At 36.1% G+C, this 21,488-nt stretch overlaps 1 protein-coding gene across 8 annotated transcripts in view; it reads right to left on the bottom strand.

Moving 5' to 3' along the window:
• Positions 1-784: 784 nt before the first annotated feature.
• Positions 785-21,488, bottom strand: part of LOC575934 (myoferlin) — a 159,786-nt gene continuing 139,082 nt past the window's right edge. For all 8 annotated transcript variants that reach the window (XM_030985697.1, XM_030985698.1, XM_030985700.1 and 5 more), the window contains one exon: positions 785-2,383. In XM_030985697.1, coding sequence (XP_030841557.1) covers positions 2,200-2,383 — 184 coding nt within the window. In that variant the 3' untranslated portion in view covers positions 785-2,199. The remainder of the gene's footprint in view (positions 2,384-21,488) is intronic.

Below are 21,488 nucleotides of genomic sequence, written 5' to 3'. Positions count from 1 at the left end.
TGTTTGTTAAAATCGAATTTTGTAATTTTCTATATTTATTTGTATTTTGATATGTTGATGAAATGTATATACTTGTTTGTGTCATGAAGGGCCTCAACGAAAACCAGTATTTGTTTGCTGATTGGGCTACCCTTCTTTTTAAAGATGTGTTATAAATAAAAAAAAATAAATAAATAAATAAATAAAATCGAATCACTTTGATAAAATGAAAATAACTTTAAACATATTTCTGTAATTGGTCAGTATTTGGTTACTTTAAATCATGATTAACTTTGTATTAGTTCCATGATTATTACACATATACTACCAAAGGAAATACAAATCTTATATGTCATACTTCTTGTTGATTCATTCCATCCAGCATTATTTTCCAAGGTGGAAAATATGAAATCATTTTGTGGTCAATTCACAAGACGTTTATGTCTTTCACATAGATCATTGTTATAGAAATATATATTTTCAATTCATGTATTCAGTTTCATATCATTAGTTCAATATTTAAGGCATGATATTTCAATCAAGGCATGATGATTATTAATGGAAGAAGTTTTATCATAAATTTACGACAAAGAAAGTGATATATACTTGTCGCTTTCAGTAGATAATTATTGTGGTATTGTTTCATACATTCATATCAATTCAATGACACATATTCTACTTCAAATCAAAGTATTTATAGACTTTTCTAAATAAATGCTACAACCTCAAGCTATAAAAGGTACCACATGTAATAACATCTTCGCTGAATTCATGATTACGCTCCTTTCTCATGTACCAAAATATATATTCTTTGTTCAGTTTTTGTTACCAAAAAACACTTAAAATAAAATAGATTCTATAAACTATACTATACTATGGTATAATAGGTTTTTAGGAATTTTCTTGCATTGCAACATAAAACATTCTGTGGGAAGAATGTTACTTGACTACCTTGTAAATGCCATGATGAATAAAGTGAAATAATATCAAACAAAAGTGTATAAGACATACATATAAAGATAATAAGACAAACATATAAAGTGAATAAGACATACGTATAAAAAAAAAACATAATACATCATATCTACATAACATACACATCTTATATTGGTTGCGTAAGCTACGCAAATTATCAGCTTTCGTGTTACATCCTCTTTTTCTTAGACCTAACTTGTAATGCATGATATTTATCTGTAACAGTATTCTCTTGTGAAACAAAAACATATTCTGAATATATTAATGAAAATTACATTGGAAATTCATATTATTTAAAGCAATTCTCCCCTACGATTTAATAATCCATTCATATTCTCATAATCGATTCCCTTATATGGAAAAATTGAAAATTACATGGTTTTACCATTCAAAATATATATAAATAAGGTCATTAATTGATCATTCTTTAGTTGTATCAAGACAAAACTAAGCACTGAAGAGCAACTTGAATTATTTCATGATTAATTTTTTCTACAAATATAGATATAAAGCTTTTAAGCTTTCCAATAACAATTTTACAATCACTAATATAAGGATACAGAAAGAACATGAGTGGGGCATATATTTCTAAACATTTTTGGGGTATTTCGATAAATCAACTTAATGTTTGCAACTTAATGTTTGGTCGCATCATACAACTATTACAATTGTGGAGGGGGGATAAAGTAAGTACATTCAGGAGGCATGTTAAATTACATCCTATAATAACATGAAAAGAAATCAGTAATTGATTCAAAATTGTGACAGGCACAGATATGGTTGAGAGATTTTTTGGTTTAAAGGCATATGGAATTTGTAACATTCTATTGCTCTCATATCAGAACATGAAGTTCAGCTTTAGTTTAAAGCACATGTTGTTTCACCTATATGACTGTTTGGTGAAACATTCCTGTGTGTGAGTGCTGACCACACCACCATTACACATGCTTAGAGAGTAACCTAGTCTATGACTTTAGACATCAATGGCTGGACTATCACCCTCATCCTAACTTTTTCATTTTGCTTCTACCCCCTTCCCAAAAGGCCACATGCCCCTTCTCGATGAATAGCTGGGACCCGACCATGCTAGCATGGCTAGATACTGCGGAGCATCTCTTTCAGAGAATGCTGTTGATCCATGCTCGACTTGATAACCCCCAATCTCTTTCTCTCTCTACAAAGGTACAGACCAGATTCGAGTCCGTTACCCTACAGAGGTCGTTGGAGGTCGGCAACCCTAGCAGATTATATATTACCGAAGAGTCTTTGGACCCCGGCTCCTGGAACGTTGTAGATGATGAGGACGATGAAGGCTACGAGGAGGAGCAGGAGGAGGAATCCGATGATGTACCATTTGTAGTTGTGCCAGATGATGTACTTGAGGGATTTCCAGGGGGAAAGAAGGAAGTTGAAAGAAGTCTCAGGACGACTGAATAGGAGAAAGATGAAAAATAGGAGAAACACAGTGTTAATTACTTTCATCGTGGACATGTTACCATGACAACTCTAATCATCTCATAGAGATATAATAGTAGAGTAGTTTAACAAATGATCACACTAGGTTGGGGTTGTATATGGCACATGCTCCGGCAAAAATTGCTCCGTGGTCAATTTCTTACACTAACTAAATTGTGTAAATTCAAACCTAGACCAAACACTAAACCTTAACCTAACCCTAACCACCTTTAAACCCCAAACCATGTAACCCTGACCCTAACCCTCTATCTCTGACCATATAGAGCCTGGAGTAAATGTTGCAAGAGAAAATGTTAAACCAACCAACTAGGTTTCATATATGCTAGAAGTAGAAGTGATAGGCATGTTGAGAGCCAGAGTGTATGATGTAACACCCTTCTGAATCCCAGCAGGCATTATATCCTCCCTGCAATCATGTTATAATATACATTTATGCAACACAACAATCTTGTCCTCTGCTACATCATTTTATTTGCATTTGTATCTCTTCACCCAGGTGTAGCAAAGGGGTAAATAACCAAACAACTCCCAACAGAAAGAAACACCGACTGTTTTTGTCTGTGTATGGAGTTACTGCTGAATATAATAGCAGTTAAAAGAGTTATTGAACCACCAAACAGAGAGGTAAATATAGAGCAAACTGGAATCCTTATTTTAGAAACAGATACAAACATGACAATTTGAGAACATCACCACTGCATATCAGCTCTGCATCAGTAAATATTATTACCTTTTCTTTCTAATAGACCCCTGTGCATGGAGCCATAACAAAAATTGTCCTTAACATGACCCATAGCTTACGTCACATGCAGCCCTGGGATATAATTCACAAAGTGCAATTAGAAACAGTTCAGCACACAGCCCCATCGTTTAGGTCCTTAAAAAGCAGCTTAGCTCTTTTCTTTCTTCTCCCCACCATAATCAATCATACTATTGCTCTCCAATCAAAATTTTAATTCGCCAATCCTCCGGTCCCGAAGGCAACTCAGATTTCATCCGTTGACAGCCAGAAAGACATTATACCTCTATAATAGGCTCATTTACATTGCAGAAAAACAAATTTGAAAAACCATCAATTTTTTAAACAACCATTACCCTACTGGAACGACCCATGAAAACCCATGAAAATTCCTTCTCTCTCCCTCACTTCCCCTCTGTATCTCCCCTCCCCTCTCTTTCCCTCTAAACTCTCTCTTTTTCTTTCTACCCTCCCCTTTCTTGTCCCCCTCTTTCTCTCTCACCACTTCTTCTTCTTCTCTCTCTCTCTTTCTCTTTAGTCATTTCTCTTCTTTTCGATTTCCTTTTCATACCTCGCCTTGGTCTAGCCACATCTAGCCAGCCGTTGTATATTGTATTGTAACCATATTTTCATGTGTGTGAAACAATATGTTCTTCTTAAGTGTATATTTGTTGGTTCAATTTTGTTTAATACACTATTCAATTTCATTGAAAATCAACCATTATGAGTTCCTGAACTTTACGAGTTGATGTTTTTAAACCGAATAAATAAATAATAAATAAATAAATAAATGATTGCTTATAAATTCTATTTGTTTGGTGAGATGAGCGTATGCGCCACGCTGCTCTGCATGTGTTTTTCATTCAAGTGAGGGGAGTTACGTGATCGAAAACCAGAACAGTTCACAGGTGTTTTGAGCATGAGCATTTACACTGCAAAAAAAGGTGGAATTTCGGCTGGTGTTTTTAAAAAAAAAACACTCCCAGTGGTGTTTTTTTTTCTTGATTATGTTTTTTTGTTGTGTTTATGGGTAGTTGCCAGGCAACTTCTGATAAAATTCAAGAATGTGAGAAAAACCAATGTTTTTTGCTTGCAGTGAAAATGCAGCTTTTGTAAAAGTTTAGGAGTTTATACAGTATTATGCCCTTCAGGCTCTCAGCGGTTGTTTATCATGGAGATCACTGGTTATTTCAAGTGAGTCATCGATAATTCATTGTTATTTCTTCACCTTAATCAAAATCACTTCAAATACAATTATCTGATCACATCTATCATTTTATCGCTTAATGTTTCACAGCAAGAGAGAAATTATATCTCAATCAAAAGATGACATCCTAAGTTTCATCAATTGAATTTTCTCTCTGTTCATGTAATCTGTTCTCAGAAAAATATTAAAAGAATGTATTACTTTGGGAACATATGGTATATGAAATGAATACCTCATTATTTTGATGATAATCCACAAAATAATTTAATAATCGTTCTTTGTTGGTAGTATCGAGACAATATCTAGGGATGCATTCGTTAAGATACCTTGGTGTCACTCTAAAGCCCCCAAAGAACGAATCTTAATCTCTTTCGTTTTCTTTTGCTAGCTGAGGTAGGGATCATGTTTAGAGCAAGGGACTTAATTCACAGCAAACACTTACCAAAGATTCATGTAACAAAGATTGCACATTATCACAAGTAAATTAAATACTAAGCAGTAATACAAAGAGCCTGATTCTATTGTGTACAATGCATCTTAACATTATCCCTGCCAAGCTCCATACCATCACTGTCAGTAATGTAATGAAAAATGAGCCAAGGAAGGAGTAATTATCGCCCATACAATGATTGAAAAGACTTTAATCATTAAAGGGAGGGCAGCGAATGATAAATTGAATACCTGAGATCAATGAGAGATATTTGTCACTCCAATGCATTCATGTACAATAATGTAAGGGGAATGAGATTTTGATCATCATATTGCCCTGCAGAATATTAGCCATTGTTCGCATGACGCTATTGTCGACAGGTCACCAACAGTTCAATATTGTGACACCATACCTGTGTACTGATGCGACTGAAACATTCTTATTTCTTCAAAGATCGTTTCTGGGTGCAAAGTACTGCCTTGAGAGGCGAGAATCTTTTTTGATTCGTCTCTTGACAGCTCAAAAGAGAAGCGAAAAATGCTCCGTACTAGGTGTTGGTTTGGCACTGCCACGTGTCAATCACTTCTTCTTGCAAGGAATGCTATGATCTCAAGGTCTTGATGTGTTTCAAATAATAAATAAACTAGGAGGATACCTTTCCGTTACATGAAGTCATTGCTAAATGCAGCAGGAATATCTAGGACAAGCAGAATCATTTGAGACTCTTTTCTCTGAAAACTAAACAGGCCCAAAAGAATACAAATTGTTGAAGCTGCACTTTCTTGAGACATTGCCTGGAAAAGTTTATTGTGGTGAAATGTTATTACACGCCCAACATGACATGCATAATGTATTTTTAATTGAAATCTAGAGGGGGCGTGTATAGCAATGAAGAAGACTAATGTAGCAATAGTATAGGTATTGGAATACAAACTCTATCACCTTACCAGTTAGTTGTCATTATTAAAGAGATCTTGAAGGAGGAATAGAACTCCTGAAGAATTGTACAATGAAGGGGGTGCTCAATTAGCAACGTGTTTTCACACCATTTTGTAATTTGGCCGACATTAATAGTGGCTTAAATATAGAAAGCACCTTGGCTGATGAAATGGCTGTAAGGGAATCTGTCAGTTTTAATAGTAGTAAACAGGTTCTGAAATAGAGGGGGGAATAGTTGTGAAACATTACCTAACTCTTTATTTTAATCTCTAAAGGAATGACTGCATTTGTAAAAACTTGTCTCTCTTGAGGAAAAACAACACATTTATCATCCCCTGGTATTACAATACATTTCATTTTCACCAAATAAACAGGAATTCTGTATGACCAAAACATACTTAGCAATTCACGTTTAATATAAACAGGTAAGATGGAATCTAATAGCACCCTATTTTAAAGCGAGGCTGAATCAGCAAGACATATCCTGGAACCCTTTAAAAGATTCCAGGGACCATTATCTTCTCTTCCATCCTTAATCTCTCCAAGGTGTGGAGGAGAACGAGGATGAAGAAGAAAACATCTTGGCAACATCTTTCTCTCCTTGGATGGCATCCATCGCCTGCATCTCGTCCTTGCAGCGGAGCGGAAGAAATCACGTTTCCGCATCCACTTAACCAGCCCCAGTCTATTCGCGGCACGTTCCAGCCTTTCGATTTTTCCATTAAGCGCCGGATGACCCCCGCTTGAACTCCTCGTATGATTCCCTTTGTTGTCATGTCACGGAAACTACATGAATGTTTTATCATCCATAGTTGAGGAGCATCGTCTCTCTCTCTTCCTCTCCCTTCTTTTCTCTCCCTCTTGCTTCAATTATATTGATCATGTCTTTCTTCTGTCCAGCCAGGCATAGTCCTTGCCCTGGCGAGGCAGGGTCCTAAAGGGTCGGGAGGGGGCCACTAGATGGGGGTGGATCCCAATATGTTAAATAAAGACCTGACTTAATGAGTTTGCACAAACCGATGGATTCTTTTTCAAAATCAAATAGAAAAAAAATGGAGGGGAGAAAAAGAGAAAGATATCACCTGGATACTAAGATAAGGGGTTAACTTTGGTCCAGATGAGGCTGACTCATATATAGAGGATCAATAACTCTAACCACAATAAATGAACTAAAATGGTATTGATCTACTTGTTATGAACTGGAATGAGTGTCCTTGAGTATTGTTCCTTAACAAACAAAACAGTATTATAGTGTTAAGTCCCGACTAAGAGCTAAAGTGGAGTGTGTAAATGCTCTTTTAAAGAAGAAAGAGCCTCCCAAATTGCCTTAGCTTGAAATTTAAGCATTAGTGAGGAAAGTGAAAGTTCTCATATTGTTCCACTTTTATCAAAAGATATATTTAAAAGGTGTTTTGATATTTTGTGAACATCCATCAATTATTTTGATCTGTGCCTATTAAAGCACACAGCAAAGCAAAGCAATCTAACAGAGGTTTTTGGAAAACCCATGCTTTCACAAGATCATTGGGGGAAAATGTAACAGCTTAGAATTCTTATTCTTATCTGCTATTCATCAATGAAAATCAAAGAAAGATATCTGTGGTGACAAGTTTTCTGGGTCATCTTAAGTTTGAATAAGGCATAGAAGGTCTTGATAGAAGCATATGATTATGAATCCCTGAGATGAGGGACGAAGGTGAAAAGGTGTAATCAAAAGTAGATTGGTTTCAATTTATAGGTGGATTGACAGACCTTAAAGAGAAGGTTGAGTTCTGGGAAGAGGTGAGCAATAATTTGTGAACGTTATCATTGTTATTATGCAAGTGTGGAAGAACATCAGATGAAAAATGTTCCCTGAAAAGCATGGCTCTTCAAATGCCTTAATATTCTAAATATGGCATGTCACAGCTTAAAAATCGAAACAGATTTTTATGCCAAATGTTTGTATAGTCCCATATACACCTTTCCGTGTACAGTGCTTGTAACTTTACCAAGACTGGGCCAAATTCCTTATCATTTTGATGATTCCAGAACCTTGCAGTGCACACCAATACTTATGCTACATGCTCAACCTTTTCTGATCGATTCCACACTGTTTCTTTCACATGAAATCACATGACCAGAACTCAACTTTATCTTTAAGAAAGGTCATTCAGGACTACATTAAACATTCTCTATAAAGCTCTTCTTCTTTCCTGACAATCGTTAACCAATCAATCTTAAGCTTACATCTCGAGGCCTTTCTAGGATGTTTCTAAAAGTCCTTTTTTCGAAGAGGGTCAGACATAATGTTATGAATTATTTACTTTTTGAATAGATGCATGTGTCTCCTCTTACTAAAGTGAGATAAACTAAAGTAACAATAACCTTCATCACTATAAACCATTCATACATCTCTTTCTACTGACAAAAGGCCTACACTATTTATAGAAACATAGTTGCAACGATTTTAAAAACTAGACACACGTACAACACTCCTGAAGAAATATGCTTGCCTATTTATTTGTAAGATGAAAATCTTTAAATCTTGATTTAAACGACTTGCTTAATTGTCATCCCCCAAAATCCCTTCTTGTTTTCTTCTCAACATTTTAGGTCTATATGCTTTGTCAGCATCAAACCCTGACACACCTGATTGAGGGAAATATATTTGTAAAAGAATAACAGGGGATTTTTACAACTGGGAAAGGTCACTATACCAAGTAGTCTAAGGGTTAAAGGACTATCATATTTGTTTGTAAAGCCTTACAATACAGTCTTGATTGTGCATTACCTACAAATTCAGAGAGTCATTCATGTTTCAAATTACTTTTTTTTCTCTTTCTTCCCATACATTCAGGACTTGCAGAATTATTTATTGCATTCATAGCTGTAGATCTGTGGTTAGAAGGGGTGTTAAATGCTCTGAGGGGGAATGTATAGGTGAAACATAAAAATTGCTGAGTTTGTAAATTCTGTAAAAATAGATGACCAAACAGTGAACTTTTACCCTCAATAACTCTCTGAAACTCCAGTCAAGTTTTAACCAATCTGAGCAGAAAATAGTAGTTTACTGAGCAAAAACAACATTGATACTATTCCATTAATTGGGAAAGCTAGATTGATTGAATCTTTCTCTTTCACAAATTGAGGGCTTAGGGAAGAAGCAAAAAAATATTTACAGAATTCAAAGCGGAAAAACAAATTTGTTTTCTTGCTCATGAATTGTCGAGAGCACGATTTCATACAAATTATACGGTGAAATAAAATCTGTTTATGGGGCAAAAAATAGAGCAATCTGAGATATTTCTTTTCTGTTTTTTGAAAGTGGAAAAGGTGAGAGTAAGGGCATGGACCTTTGGGTATACAAGCTTCACACCTACACACATACTTGCCATTGTTATCCATTTGTCACCACTCAATAACAAATCGAAGGAATATGGAATTCGATGGCACTCCGACACATGGCACATCAGATATATCGGGATCAGAATCAAAGTTAATTTGATTCGTAATGCAACTTCGAGTAGGCAACAGGTTACAAATATCTTGATGTTTTCAATTTCTTATGCTGTCCGTAATTTCCCTGACGTACCAATAACCTATTCTGTAAATGTAGAGGAGTGGAAAATCCACTCTTTCGTGGGGAACATGGAGGATCACTTTATTTTGGATTGGAAGTCACTCTCCTTATAGTATAGATTCCATTCTCAAAAAGAGTAATTCAAACCACTACTGAATTCATGTCCACAATAAAGTGATCCCTAAACTCCTTTTAAATATATATAAAAATATTATTTTTTCAGAGTTCAACCATCAAGTCAAGCCTGCTATCTCAAAACATTCATGCAATTGTGTACACAGTGTCAGATGTGAGAGAGTTTCTAGCTTTCTCCAATGACAACATGTAATTTGCTTCTTTTTTTTTAATCAAGCATATATGCTGAATTTGGTATCTAATTAAACTATACCGTATATTAAACATATATTCCATAAACGATCCTTTGATCACTTTCAGCATGAAAACCATATATAAAAATAGAGGCGAGTATACACATATCAATAACGATTAGAGAGTGGCCAGTATTAAAGAAGGATAAAAAACTGGCAATGTTCCAGATAATTGTACCAAATGGGCATAAAGGTTTAATGCAATACCTTTATGCCCATATGAGACCAAACTGCTATAGGGCCACTTAAAGACTTACTAGACTAAAATAGACATCAGACAGTAATCTTGAAGACGGGATAATACCACATTGTAGCTTTTTCTTTTTTTAAGATGAAGGTTTAATTATGTCTATTTTTATCAAATTTGGTACAATTACCTGGAACATTGCCAGTTTTGTATCCTTCTTCAATACTGGCCACTTTCTAATCGCTATTGAAAATGTGTGTACTGACCTCTCTTTCTGATATATGGTTTTCATGCAGAAAGTGATCAAAGGATCAAATATATGTTTAATTAGATCCCAAATTCAGCATATATGCTTGATTTTTTTAAAAAGCAAATTTCAATTACATGTATGTCATTGGAGAAAGCTAGAAACTCTTTCTCACTCGGTTTAGAATAGATAAGGGTAATGGTGTGGTTACATGTTCTTTATTTGTTTGATTGATTAATTGAAGTGGTGATCAATAACACTTTTTGTGATCGTCAGGGCCATACGTATGAGTCAGACAATGTTGATGATTTACGACTGTTTACTATTTTTAGCACACTAAAACGGTTCACATTTTGGCGTAAAACTTTCAAATCTTCTCTCCAAAGAGTTTTACAGTAGATCAATACACAACACAACTAGCAGCAGGGAAGATGTACTCATCTTAAGATGACAATGCACTTATGACCTACTGACCACAAGTATTGTCTACAGGAAAAACAATTTTCTAAAAGTTTGAATCTCCCTTTCCTAGAATTTAACAATAGATTAATATACAGTTTAATCAGCAGGGAACAGTTTGTTTTGCTGTAACATGTCTATATAATTAGCAGTGGGTTTTTTTAAATGACAGATCTAGGGTAAAAATACTATAAAACAAGCAATGGGGAATGGGCTTGTTTGGAAAAAACATCATCACTGCCTATAAAGAAGTACTAGTTTAATGACAGTAGGTAACTTTTGTTAATGTTAATAACTTTGTTTACTACTTGTAGACCCACACTAAAAGTACCAGGGCTGTATTTTAAGAAAGAATGCCCATTGTGAGGAGATAAACACAATTGGAGAAGCCATACTTAAAGAGAAGGTTGGGTTCTGGGAAGAGGTGAAAAATAGTTTGTGAGCGCTATCATTGTTATTATGCAAGTGTGGAACAACATCAGATAAAAAATGTTCCCTGAAAAGCATGGCTCTTCAAATGCCTTAATATTCTAAATATGGCATGTAACAGCATAAAAATCGAACAGATTTTTACGCCACATGTTCATGTAGTAACATATACACCTTTCTGTGTACAGTGCTTGTAAATTTACTAAGCCTGGGCTAAATTTCTTATCATTTTGATGATTCCAGAACCTTGCAGTACACACCATACTTGTATGCAAGATGATCAACCATTTCTGATCGATTCCACACCGTTTCTGTCACAATGCAATCGCATCACCATAACTCAACTTTATCTTTAATACAAGGACCACCCTCCCCCCCCCTTTTTTTTCCTTCTTCCTCACCCTTGTTTTCTTCCCCAGATAGTGACGTCTTTCATTCTTTCACTGATGGAATGGAAGGAGAAGAAGAAGCCCCAGATGAAAACAGAAGATGATCTCATCCGCTGACAGCCAGAAGGGCACGAGGTCATATCATTTGAATACAGAATTACAGAGTTAACGCCCTTTTAGCTCTGACGATATCTGGAAAGCATCACGAGGAGTGACAGTTGAAAGATATGTCACTATTACATTCCATGGGGGCAGAGAGAGAGAGAGATAGAGAGAGAGAGAGAGAGAGAGAGAGAGAGAGAGAGAGAGAGAGAGAGAGAGTGAGAGAGAGAGAGAGCATGCTGACAAAGTAAGACTTCAACAACACAGAGTTGAGGGAAAGGTCATAAGAGAAAGATAGAGGAAATGAAAGAAGGTAAATAAAAGGGAAAGAAAGGAAACCTAACAAAACAAATTTGAGCTTATGTGAGAGAGAGATAGAGAGAGAGGGGGGGGGAGCTAGAGACTATACATACTTACAGAGGAAAGCAGGGATACATATATAAATGTAGGAAATGGGGAAGAGAGAGACGGAGAGAGACAGAAAGATAGACAAACATATTCAGAGAGAGAGAGATGGAGCTAAAGAGAAAGGAAAAACAAAACAAAAATTCTTGCCAGAGAAATCGGAGTGAAATAAAGATATAGAGGAGGAAAATTATAGTCAGAGACAAAACAAAATTGTTGGAACAGTACATCATAGAAGGATAGAAGGACACAATAGGAACAACTTAAAAAACAATGGGTGAGAAAGAATGAAACAGATCAACTTGAGAATGATGACAGCAAAGGCAAAAGGATCGATAGTTCACCAACTTGACAGGAATGGAGAAAACAAGAGATTTAAAGAAGATACAGCCAAGACTTTGAAGAGACAGAGAGGCCTATTTAGTACGTCTAGATCTTTAGAAGATGACTGGAGTCCATTTTGTTTGCCCAACGTACATACAATGCCTATTATCTCCCATTTCGTGGTAGCGATTTAGAGAGTATAATCGTGTCTTTAGCTAAGCTACCACGATCTAATTAGATCTGAGGTAATTTTCGCTTTGAGAATACCTATTCACTTCTAGCAAGTCTAGTGGAAAAGCTGTCAATTATACTACACTCTTCAAGTTCATGAACTCCAGGCAGGTCTTGCACACTGAATTTCTTGATTGTAAAACTGCTTTAATATTCTAAGGGGTGAAAAGTTCATCTCATCAGAAAGCACTGGGGATCTTAAAATTACTCCTTATCATTTCCTTTCATTAGAACAATTTCAAGATATTGCATGTATTTTCAAACTTGGTGCATATCTTATTATAATACTATTTTGCACTGTTGAGAATACATCAGTTTCAATCAATGTAACGCAATGAGATGGGTGAAGTTAGAGTAGAATTTGTCATAACCTAATTGAAAAGGAATGAGAAGATAATTTAACAGAACTTGCCCAAACCACTTTTTCCCCAACAACTGTAAAAAGAGAGTAGAAAAGTTGAGATGAAGTACAGATGAATGCATAGTCATTCATCTGCTTTATCAAAAACAGGCTGCAGATCATTTCGATCAGTGCAAGTATACAGATATTTCCTGAGATTTAGCAGCAAAATCCGATGAACGTAAGCCTTAAAAGCTAGCGATCGTTCACCCCTTGCATGTGCCCGCAACAATCGTGCTTCGGCTAATCATTTTACGTGAGGGGTAACTACTGCTCCCGTCGTTGCGAAGTCAAAGTGTCACTTCGGCAGATCATCGAGCAACAAAGCTGAATTAGCAGAACAGGTGGAGGGTGCAATGAGCTCATTTTGGATAGATCCTCCTCGCTTGAAAGAGGAACTCATGACTAGACTAGACTGCATTTAATGCCAAGATCATAGATGGAGGATCGAACTTCAAATCTAGAGCCGAGGCACATTTGAAATATCCTTGAAATAGCTACATTGCTTCTTCCTTTAATTCCATTCTGGCACAAGGCAATCATAATAGAATTAATGACAGGATTTGCTGTGCTTACTGACAGCTACTGTATCTTTTAAAAGGTTATATCAGTTTTGTAACTTTATAAATTGACTATTTACCCATAATAGGCCATTAACATAACCAACCCATGCACCATTACTACCATTTACTGAAAAACCCATACAAAACTGTTGAAGTTTGCTTTTACCAATTTTTGGGTGAGTAGTGCACATGCGCAGCTCATCAATTTTGTGTTGTGTTCAAATACCGGCAAACCACACCAATGTGAGAAAAAAAAAGAATGATTTTTGGATCCAGTGTAAAAGTAGCTCATGATTGAGAGCCAGAAGGGTTTTATTCTGTGAGAAGTATTGGAGTTAATACCTTTTTGGCTCTGAGAAGATGCTATATGAGGGAATGGATTAAAAAAGAAAAACCTGTAAATACTAGAAGTGATAGATCAAGTCAACAAAACTGGTAAATTTGAGAATCTTAGAACAACAAGTAAATAAGGCCCCATTTCTTATTGCGAAGATCATCTGCCTGAGATGTAGAAACCCGAAACCTAACTTGGCAACAGGGTAGTTTGATTTTGATGTCACAAAAGAACATACCACAATAGTTTCATAACTCAAAATTTGATAAATCAAATTTGGGCACTCACAACAGAAAAATGTACTCAAGCAGTGGTGGAACAGAGTTCAAATTACAATTTTACAGGTGTTCAATTCTCACCCTGATCCCTTCCCCAAAGCAAATCATGGAAACTCTCATGTTTATGCTTCTATTATTCTATTAAACCCTTATGGTATCAGGTGAAAATTGAATACAGATAAGGTATGTCTTCATCAGCTCTAGATTGCCAAATATCCCGCTATTTTATCCCAATTAAATTGCGTCTTCGTCAGCCCAAAGTTGCAATTAGAGAGATATTTGGTCGAGATAATCTTCCCAAGATATCTTGGGCTAGGTTGCAAAATATGCCGCTATTTGTCCGGTGCGTCTTCACCAGCCTGAAGACCCGCACTATTTGGAACGCTGAGCAAAATGTCCCGAGCTAATTTCTCAAGCTCGAGTTGGAAGTTTCGAGGTCGAGTCTCGAGCTGATGAGGATGCGATTTGTAACTGCAGGCTTATTTCCCAAATCAGAAATAGCGGGCTATTTGGCAATCTCGAGCTGACGAAGACATACCTATGGATACTCTCATGACTCTGGTTCTATTATTCTATTAAACCCCTAATGGTATTAGGTGAAAATTATATACAGATAGAAGCAACTGTAGAAACTGGAGAGAGAGCACACAGCATGCTTCTTCACACATGCTGACTGCTTCCCTTTAAGATGTTCATGTCTCTAGAACCCAGGCTGGGCCCAAGGGCATAATCATGTAGTGACAGATGAACATGCCACTGTGCTTCCAGGCATCCCCTAATCCGCTCAATTCCATCTCCAAAAGATTTACATTAAAAAACAAAAGGAAACAAAGACAATTCTGCGCTCATGCAAAAGAGAGATAGAGAGAGAATGGGAGAGAAAGTAAGAGAGAGGGGGAGAGAGAGGGGGGTAGAGAGAATATCCCGAAAAAAAATCTGAACTGGTGAAGCATTGTGAGATTAATGACTTTAGAGAAGGATTAGTTCTTAATCTATTGCTACAGGGAGATCGATGAACTTCTGTGACCCACACCTCACCTGATGACGAGGGGGCGCATATAGTGAAAACAAATCAACAAAGGTACTGAAGAAAAATTCCACAGAAAACTGTCTAAAATAGATTTTAAGACCAATAAAATAGATTACAGGCCAACATCTGAGCTATTGGCTCATATGGTTATCATCATAATAACAAACATGTATCACAGATGTGATTTCTGGAGACAAAATGTTGAAAAGGTTCCCTTTCTAATTTATTTGTCTCGACACACCAACAACCAAAGTTGAGTAATATCGAACTTTACAATTCAATGACTGTTTATCACATTTCATGAAGACAGCTAGACACATGAAATTTGGGCAGCGTAAACCATCCATTGCATTAGCAGGGTTAAAAAAAGTATGTATTGGTAGGCTGAAGGGAAAAAAGGAGACAAAGAAAAAGGTGTCCTTTATGGACAGCTGAACCTCGTAGCGAAGGGCCAGGGAACTTTCCACCTTGGAAATTCAATGAAATGTAAGTTTCAGCTACATGCAACCAAAATATGACTGCTTTGCAAAAATTTCTATGTCAAGTCCGTGACAACCCTAACACCCGTAAAGATTAATCTTGCATGGGAAATGGTAGATAATCTTGTAGCCTTTGTTATATCATGGACCTACTACTATCTCACGGTATATACAATGTGTCACGTGGCACACAAACCCTGGACAGTTCACAACATGGACCTACAACAAGCAATGGCTTTAGGCTTCTGATTACAAACCATTGCCCCACCAGTGAACCTCCCTCTGATCAGAATCAAAGATATTAGGGTGGGGTTGCTTGGTTATGTTATATGAAGATGCTCTTGAAGGACAAGGACAATACCATGGGTATCTAGTTACGACAGATGATTCCTTGCAATGGATTCATGAATGACAGCAATGCGCTTTCACATCCTCCCAATTATGAACCAGTACACCTATGCATGCAGCTTTTACAGGTACATCAAGTTTGAGAAAATCCCATTCGATTCAAGGATCCATTCTTTGAGATATTTCTTACACTTTCTGTTCATATCCCCCAGATACCTTGTAATTACTATACTCCGCAAGTCTAAGGCATTTGGTCACGTGGTGCCTTATACGTTGCTGAGAATAGTGGAGTTCTGTACATAAATTGACATGAAATGTCCAATTTCTCTTCATGTTTTGTCTGGTCTAAGCTCCAGTAGCGCTATCAATTATCCGGTTACAAATAGGAAAGTTGTCATCGGTGAAACACAAATTGGCAACCCTGTGACATTTCTTGTCAGCTGCTCTCCAATTGCTCTGTTCAGACAAAATTATCTCTTTAAAAATATATATGGCTGTGGGAAATATTACCTGTAGGTACCAAATATGCTTCACTTACAAAAAACACAAACAATTTTTCATATCATTGAAATTGGTGAGATTGGAAGCAAGAAAAATTCCCAGTAAATTTGTAAATTTCGAAGCCAAATCAAATCAACGATGTCTAGACTATAGAGAGCAATGCGCAAAAATGAATTATCTATATGGGGCTCAATTTGCCTTATATTCCTCACGGTCCTACACAATAAAATTGAGGCCTCCATCTATTTGCACATGTATTTCAGAACATGAGTAGCCATTCATATACGCTGATATTTGGTTAAACAAAAGTTTGTTCAAGAGTTACTTTTAATCAATTGTAGGGATAATAATATGTGCCACTTATTTTAAGTATCTGAGCACCATCTATACATCGATTTAAAAGTTTACATCAGGAAAAGTTTCTTGAACTTTAGTTGAAGAGCATATTGAGGTAAAAGTTTTCCATTCTAGATGGATGTCATAACACAGGTCCAAGTTTCGGTTGAGTAACGGGAGTGTTAGCCAGAAATTCTGGGCCTATCGTCAGGAGACACTGGGTACTGACTGACAGGTACGTAGGATATTGGTTACATGAGATCCAGAACATATGGCTGCCATTATCAGCCTGCTTTTGTTCCTTACATCATCATCATGCTGGCGACACCACGATTAAATAACAATATCACAAAAGAGTTACTCCGCCCACCAGCACCATGGCCCTGTGTTCCCCTGGTGCCACGGCAACGCATCTCAAACTCATCGTTCCTCGCTCATCCGGTATCACCTCCACATCCTGCGGAATGCAATGGAGGTGTTTCCAAGGGGGAACTGTTTTGGGGTAAACACTGCTATGATTCAATTATCCTGAACTTGGGTTGGTAATCGATACGATGGTGAGGGCCCAATCGGACATTTCAACGTCGTCGGAACCTGTTGCTCGAAGACAGATCGTAATAGAATTGAGTGGGAGGAGCAATCGGGCCCATTAACCCTTACTTACATGAAACTCCCACGAGACTGGAGAAACAATGACCTAGAAAACATTATTATTCCCTCCTAGCTGCCTCTTTTAAGAGTTTGTTACCCTAAAAGAAAAAACATCTTTCCTTTCAAATTCCAACTTTGATGAAGTGTGCAGTGAGTTTGATCTATGTTTTGAATTCAATAATCAATATACCTGTTTTACCATGGTCAGTAAAACGGTAATTGTAAAAAAATTGTGAATTTCTTACATATGAACCAATAGCAATATGACAAAGACAGATGTAAACTTCTAAAAGTAAAAGTGCCAAAGATCATTCAAATGGAAAAGATGACAATGATATCAAAACCATTCTCACTTCAGTCCTAACCAATGTTTAATGTTGTTTGAATATGAAATCAATGGTCAATTTTGCACGCCTTTCTCACTTTTTAATACATGCAATATCAAATGAATTTTAATTTGATTGTGAAAACTCCAAACATAGACCATGAAATCCTCTACTATGCTAGACTAATAAGAGCCTAATACTACAATAATAGTAGCATGAATAAAGAGTAAAATAAAACAGCAAACACCTCTGTTTTAAACATTGCATAACAGCTTTCTGTTCTTCCTAAGAAATCCTTGGAAGAATTCAAAAAGGAAAAAATATTAAGAAGTTGTACCATCTGAAGGATAACTATTCTCCTAGAAAGAGGGAACAGGCATCAATATAAGTATCAATACAAAAGGAGCAAGAAATAAAGAAACTTCAACAACAAAAAAGTAGATGAGAGATAGAGAGAGAGAGAGAGAGAGAGAGAGAGAGAGAGAAAGAGAGATAGAGGTGAAAGTTGAAAGGGTTGAAAATGATGTAAGCTCCATGAGCAAAACAAATCAAAGAAACTTAATATTTACAACTCTCCCCAATCAACACACTGGAAATTTTCCAATTTTAAAAACGTCCTGGGAATAGATGGTATATATATAAAGTTTGAGATGTAGTCAGCGTATTTTGGAATCAAAGTCACATTTCTCACATAAATCTGTGTCAACACCGATCAAAGTTAACATTGAGAGCTCTCGAAACTAGGAGTTAGGAATGATATACCTTGGGAAAAAGAGAATGTGGAAGGTCGCAAGTGCAACTATTTCCAGATTCTCATTTTCGGCAGGAAAGTCCGCAGAGTATTATTGCATGATTCAAAATAATTTCCACCAGAGCCAATCCCCCTTTTTTCCTGCCATGAATCTCTACATATATATATATATAAATATAATTGATCAAAAACAAACGGATGCCAGGAGAGAAGGCCATCGTCAAAGGACTAAATTTTGAAGTAGCAATGCTCATTTAAATGTATTCTTTCATTTAATTTTTTAGTGGCAACACCATGGTAGCTGCAACCATGAAACTTTAGGAATATGCAATTCTGATATATAATTTCCAAACAGGAATAGACAATTGGTCGATATTAGTCGAGAAACATTGCTTTGAAGCTTAAGTAATATCAAACTTAAAGGGAGCTATACAACATAAAGAGTTTATTATTCACAATTTCATCACTTTAGACTTGATTTCAACTGCGACAACGATCACTAAATATTGTAGGATCGCATATGCTTCTGATATGTTCATCTGATCCCATACCAAAACTTTGTTTTACCTTTAAAGGAATATCTTGGATGTGAGCCCATTCCCTACAGTGCGAGTAAATTCTCATCATTACATGTATGCGAGTCCTCTGAGCCCTCTCGAGCTAATTATGGTCATCCTCTTTTATTCTTCATCTTGTTAAAATCTAGCTACCCTGGATCTTACTAGGCACACAGCAGAGGTGAAGAAGATCTTAATGACCCTACATTGTATCTGACTAATCCTCATCTAAGCTAAGCTTAGCGTGAGTGAATTGATTGGCTGGTGGTACTGAAAGGTCTGCAAAGTTTTGGACAGGTGCATGAATTTTCTTTCAATGTTTATATTGTATTTACTGACACCATAAGTAGAAAGTTAATGAATTTGAAAAACACTGCAGAATTTAAAAGATGTTATAAGACTTTCTTTTGAAATAGTTCAATGATACACACCAGAAAGTTCACTAATTTGAAAACTTGAATAACATTGTAAATTATACAAGAACGGGTGCTGAGGTAGCGCCATGAGCGTCCCTGGACAGTGTGTGCGCCCTATAAGTTTTCACTATTATTATTATTATTCAACTATTTGTTTGATCACATGAAGATGATAGAATCTTTCGCTTTTCATCAACCAGTGTAAATGTTCAACCCTGTCATTCTAGAGTTCATTGAAAGTGGGTTGTATTTGTAGTAAACAGCCAAAATAATATTTAAAAACATAGGTCTCATCTTTTTGCAGACAAAATATAATTGATATGACACCCACACGCTCTCTCCCTCGCTCTCTCTCTCTCTCTCTCTCTCTCTCTCTCTCTTTCTCTTATCCCTCTATTTCTTTTACCTATCTCCCTCTCTTTAGATTCAGGAAAGAAATATATTTTCTAATCAATCATAGACATAGACATCTAAAGAGATATGTTTTGGAGAGCCAGCCAAATAAGCTGTTTATAAAAACATTAAATGTCACAAAGGGGAAAAACTTACATCACATTTTCTAAAAATTTGCCTACATAATATGTCAAATGACCCTCTATCAAGCAGTTTCAATATCTTCAAGATAGATGCTCCAGTTTATCATGAACATTCATTTTTCATTGAAATACTTATTTGACATAAGTGCACATTTTTTTTCTTACATTTACATAAGAACTTGTTTGATTTAAGAAAAACTGCAAAGAGAATTTCTGGTAAGGACAAGACCCCTAGGTTGCAATGTAAACTCCAATATTGATTCCGGAATCTCTATTTGAACTTACAGGATTTATAAGCAGAACCGGTAATCAAACACAACCTTACTTTCAACCAATTATAGAATCGGATAGTACCAAGGACTTGTTTAATCACAACTTTTATATTGATTTGGACCCTCAAGATAATGTTGTCGGTGATCAGTCAAACGGATATGATCAAATCAGTACACATCAGAAACCTTTCTTCAATTATTAAAGCAGAAATCATGAATCTCCATACTAGTTAATGTTTCTCCCTTTGAGAATAATGTATTTGAAGTGGAATATGTTCTCTCATTACAGTTAAACTCAATGAACTTCATGTTTAGCTTTTTGTTTAAACAACAAGAAGGGGACATATAATATTATCATTACCAGTTGTGCAGCTATAAGATGCTTCAAGATTACTTACCGGTACCAACATTGTTCGTAAATTCTATAAAAAAATTACAGTATTTGATTATCATCTTGAAGTTGAAAATAAAAATAAAACTAATTTCTAGGACTTAGATTTCAGGAAAATATTATTGTATTATTGTTTAAACAATAATACATCTTCACACAGTGTCCTTGTATATTTTCCAGTGAAAAGTAATAAAGTATCATTTTCTCAGGGGAAAGTTTCATATTGTTTCGTTTCTAAAAATTGCTCTCAGTTCCTGTATTTATCTTTCATTGTTCTGTTGGCCTTTTAAAAATTGAAGGGCAAATAATGTCGGTTCATAGATTTCCAAGAAATTGTCATAGTAGGATTGGGCCTTCAGGGCACTACGGCGGCGCTGTGTAGTGACCAAGTTTCAAGATTTGAAGAGCAATTAAGCTATTTATGTAAACTTTATAATAGTTTCTTCCTTAACATTAAGAAGGATCTCCAATAGCCTAAGCTTCAATTTTGTTGTATAATGTCACATCTTGAAATTTTAAGTATTACCTCCTCAGCAAGTATTTTGCATATTCCTATTGAAAACTCTAAAAAATTTGAACTCGGAGTAACTATTCACACTGGTATACTATTTGGTATCGAGCCAGCTCTCTTGGCTAATTTGTTGATTTTCCACCAATTCCAAGATGTCCCCTGTGCTGAGTTGGCCTGGATAATGTTCCTACCATACCACTATTGTTTTGACAATAGTAATCAAATAAGGAGTTGAATGAACTTGCAATATGGCTAAGTATTTGGCAAGACATTGTTCAAGTTAGACCCTGCAACAAACAGGTGCTGATTTCTTGGAATTTAAGCATACCAGTAGCTGACTGACCCCAGGGTAACAGGCTA

This window comes from Strongylocentrotus purpuratus, unplaced genomic scaffold, assembly GCF_000002235.5.
Source record: "Strongylocentrotus purpuratus isolate Spur 01 unplaced genomic scaffold, Spur_5.0 spur5_scaffold_15, whole genome shotgun sequence".
Lineage (NCBI taxonomy): Eukaryota > Metazoa > Echinodermata > Echinoidea > Camarodonta > Strongylocentrotidae > Strongylocentrotus > Strongylocentrotus purpuratus.
The sequence above is the reverse complement of the archived record's forward strand: the minus strand, read 5'-3'. Positions and strand labels throughout refer to the sequence as shown.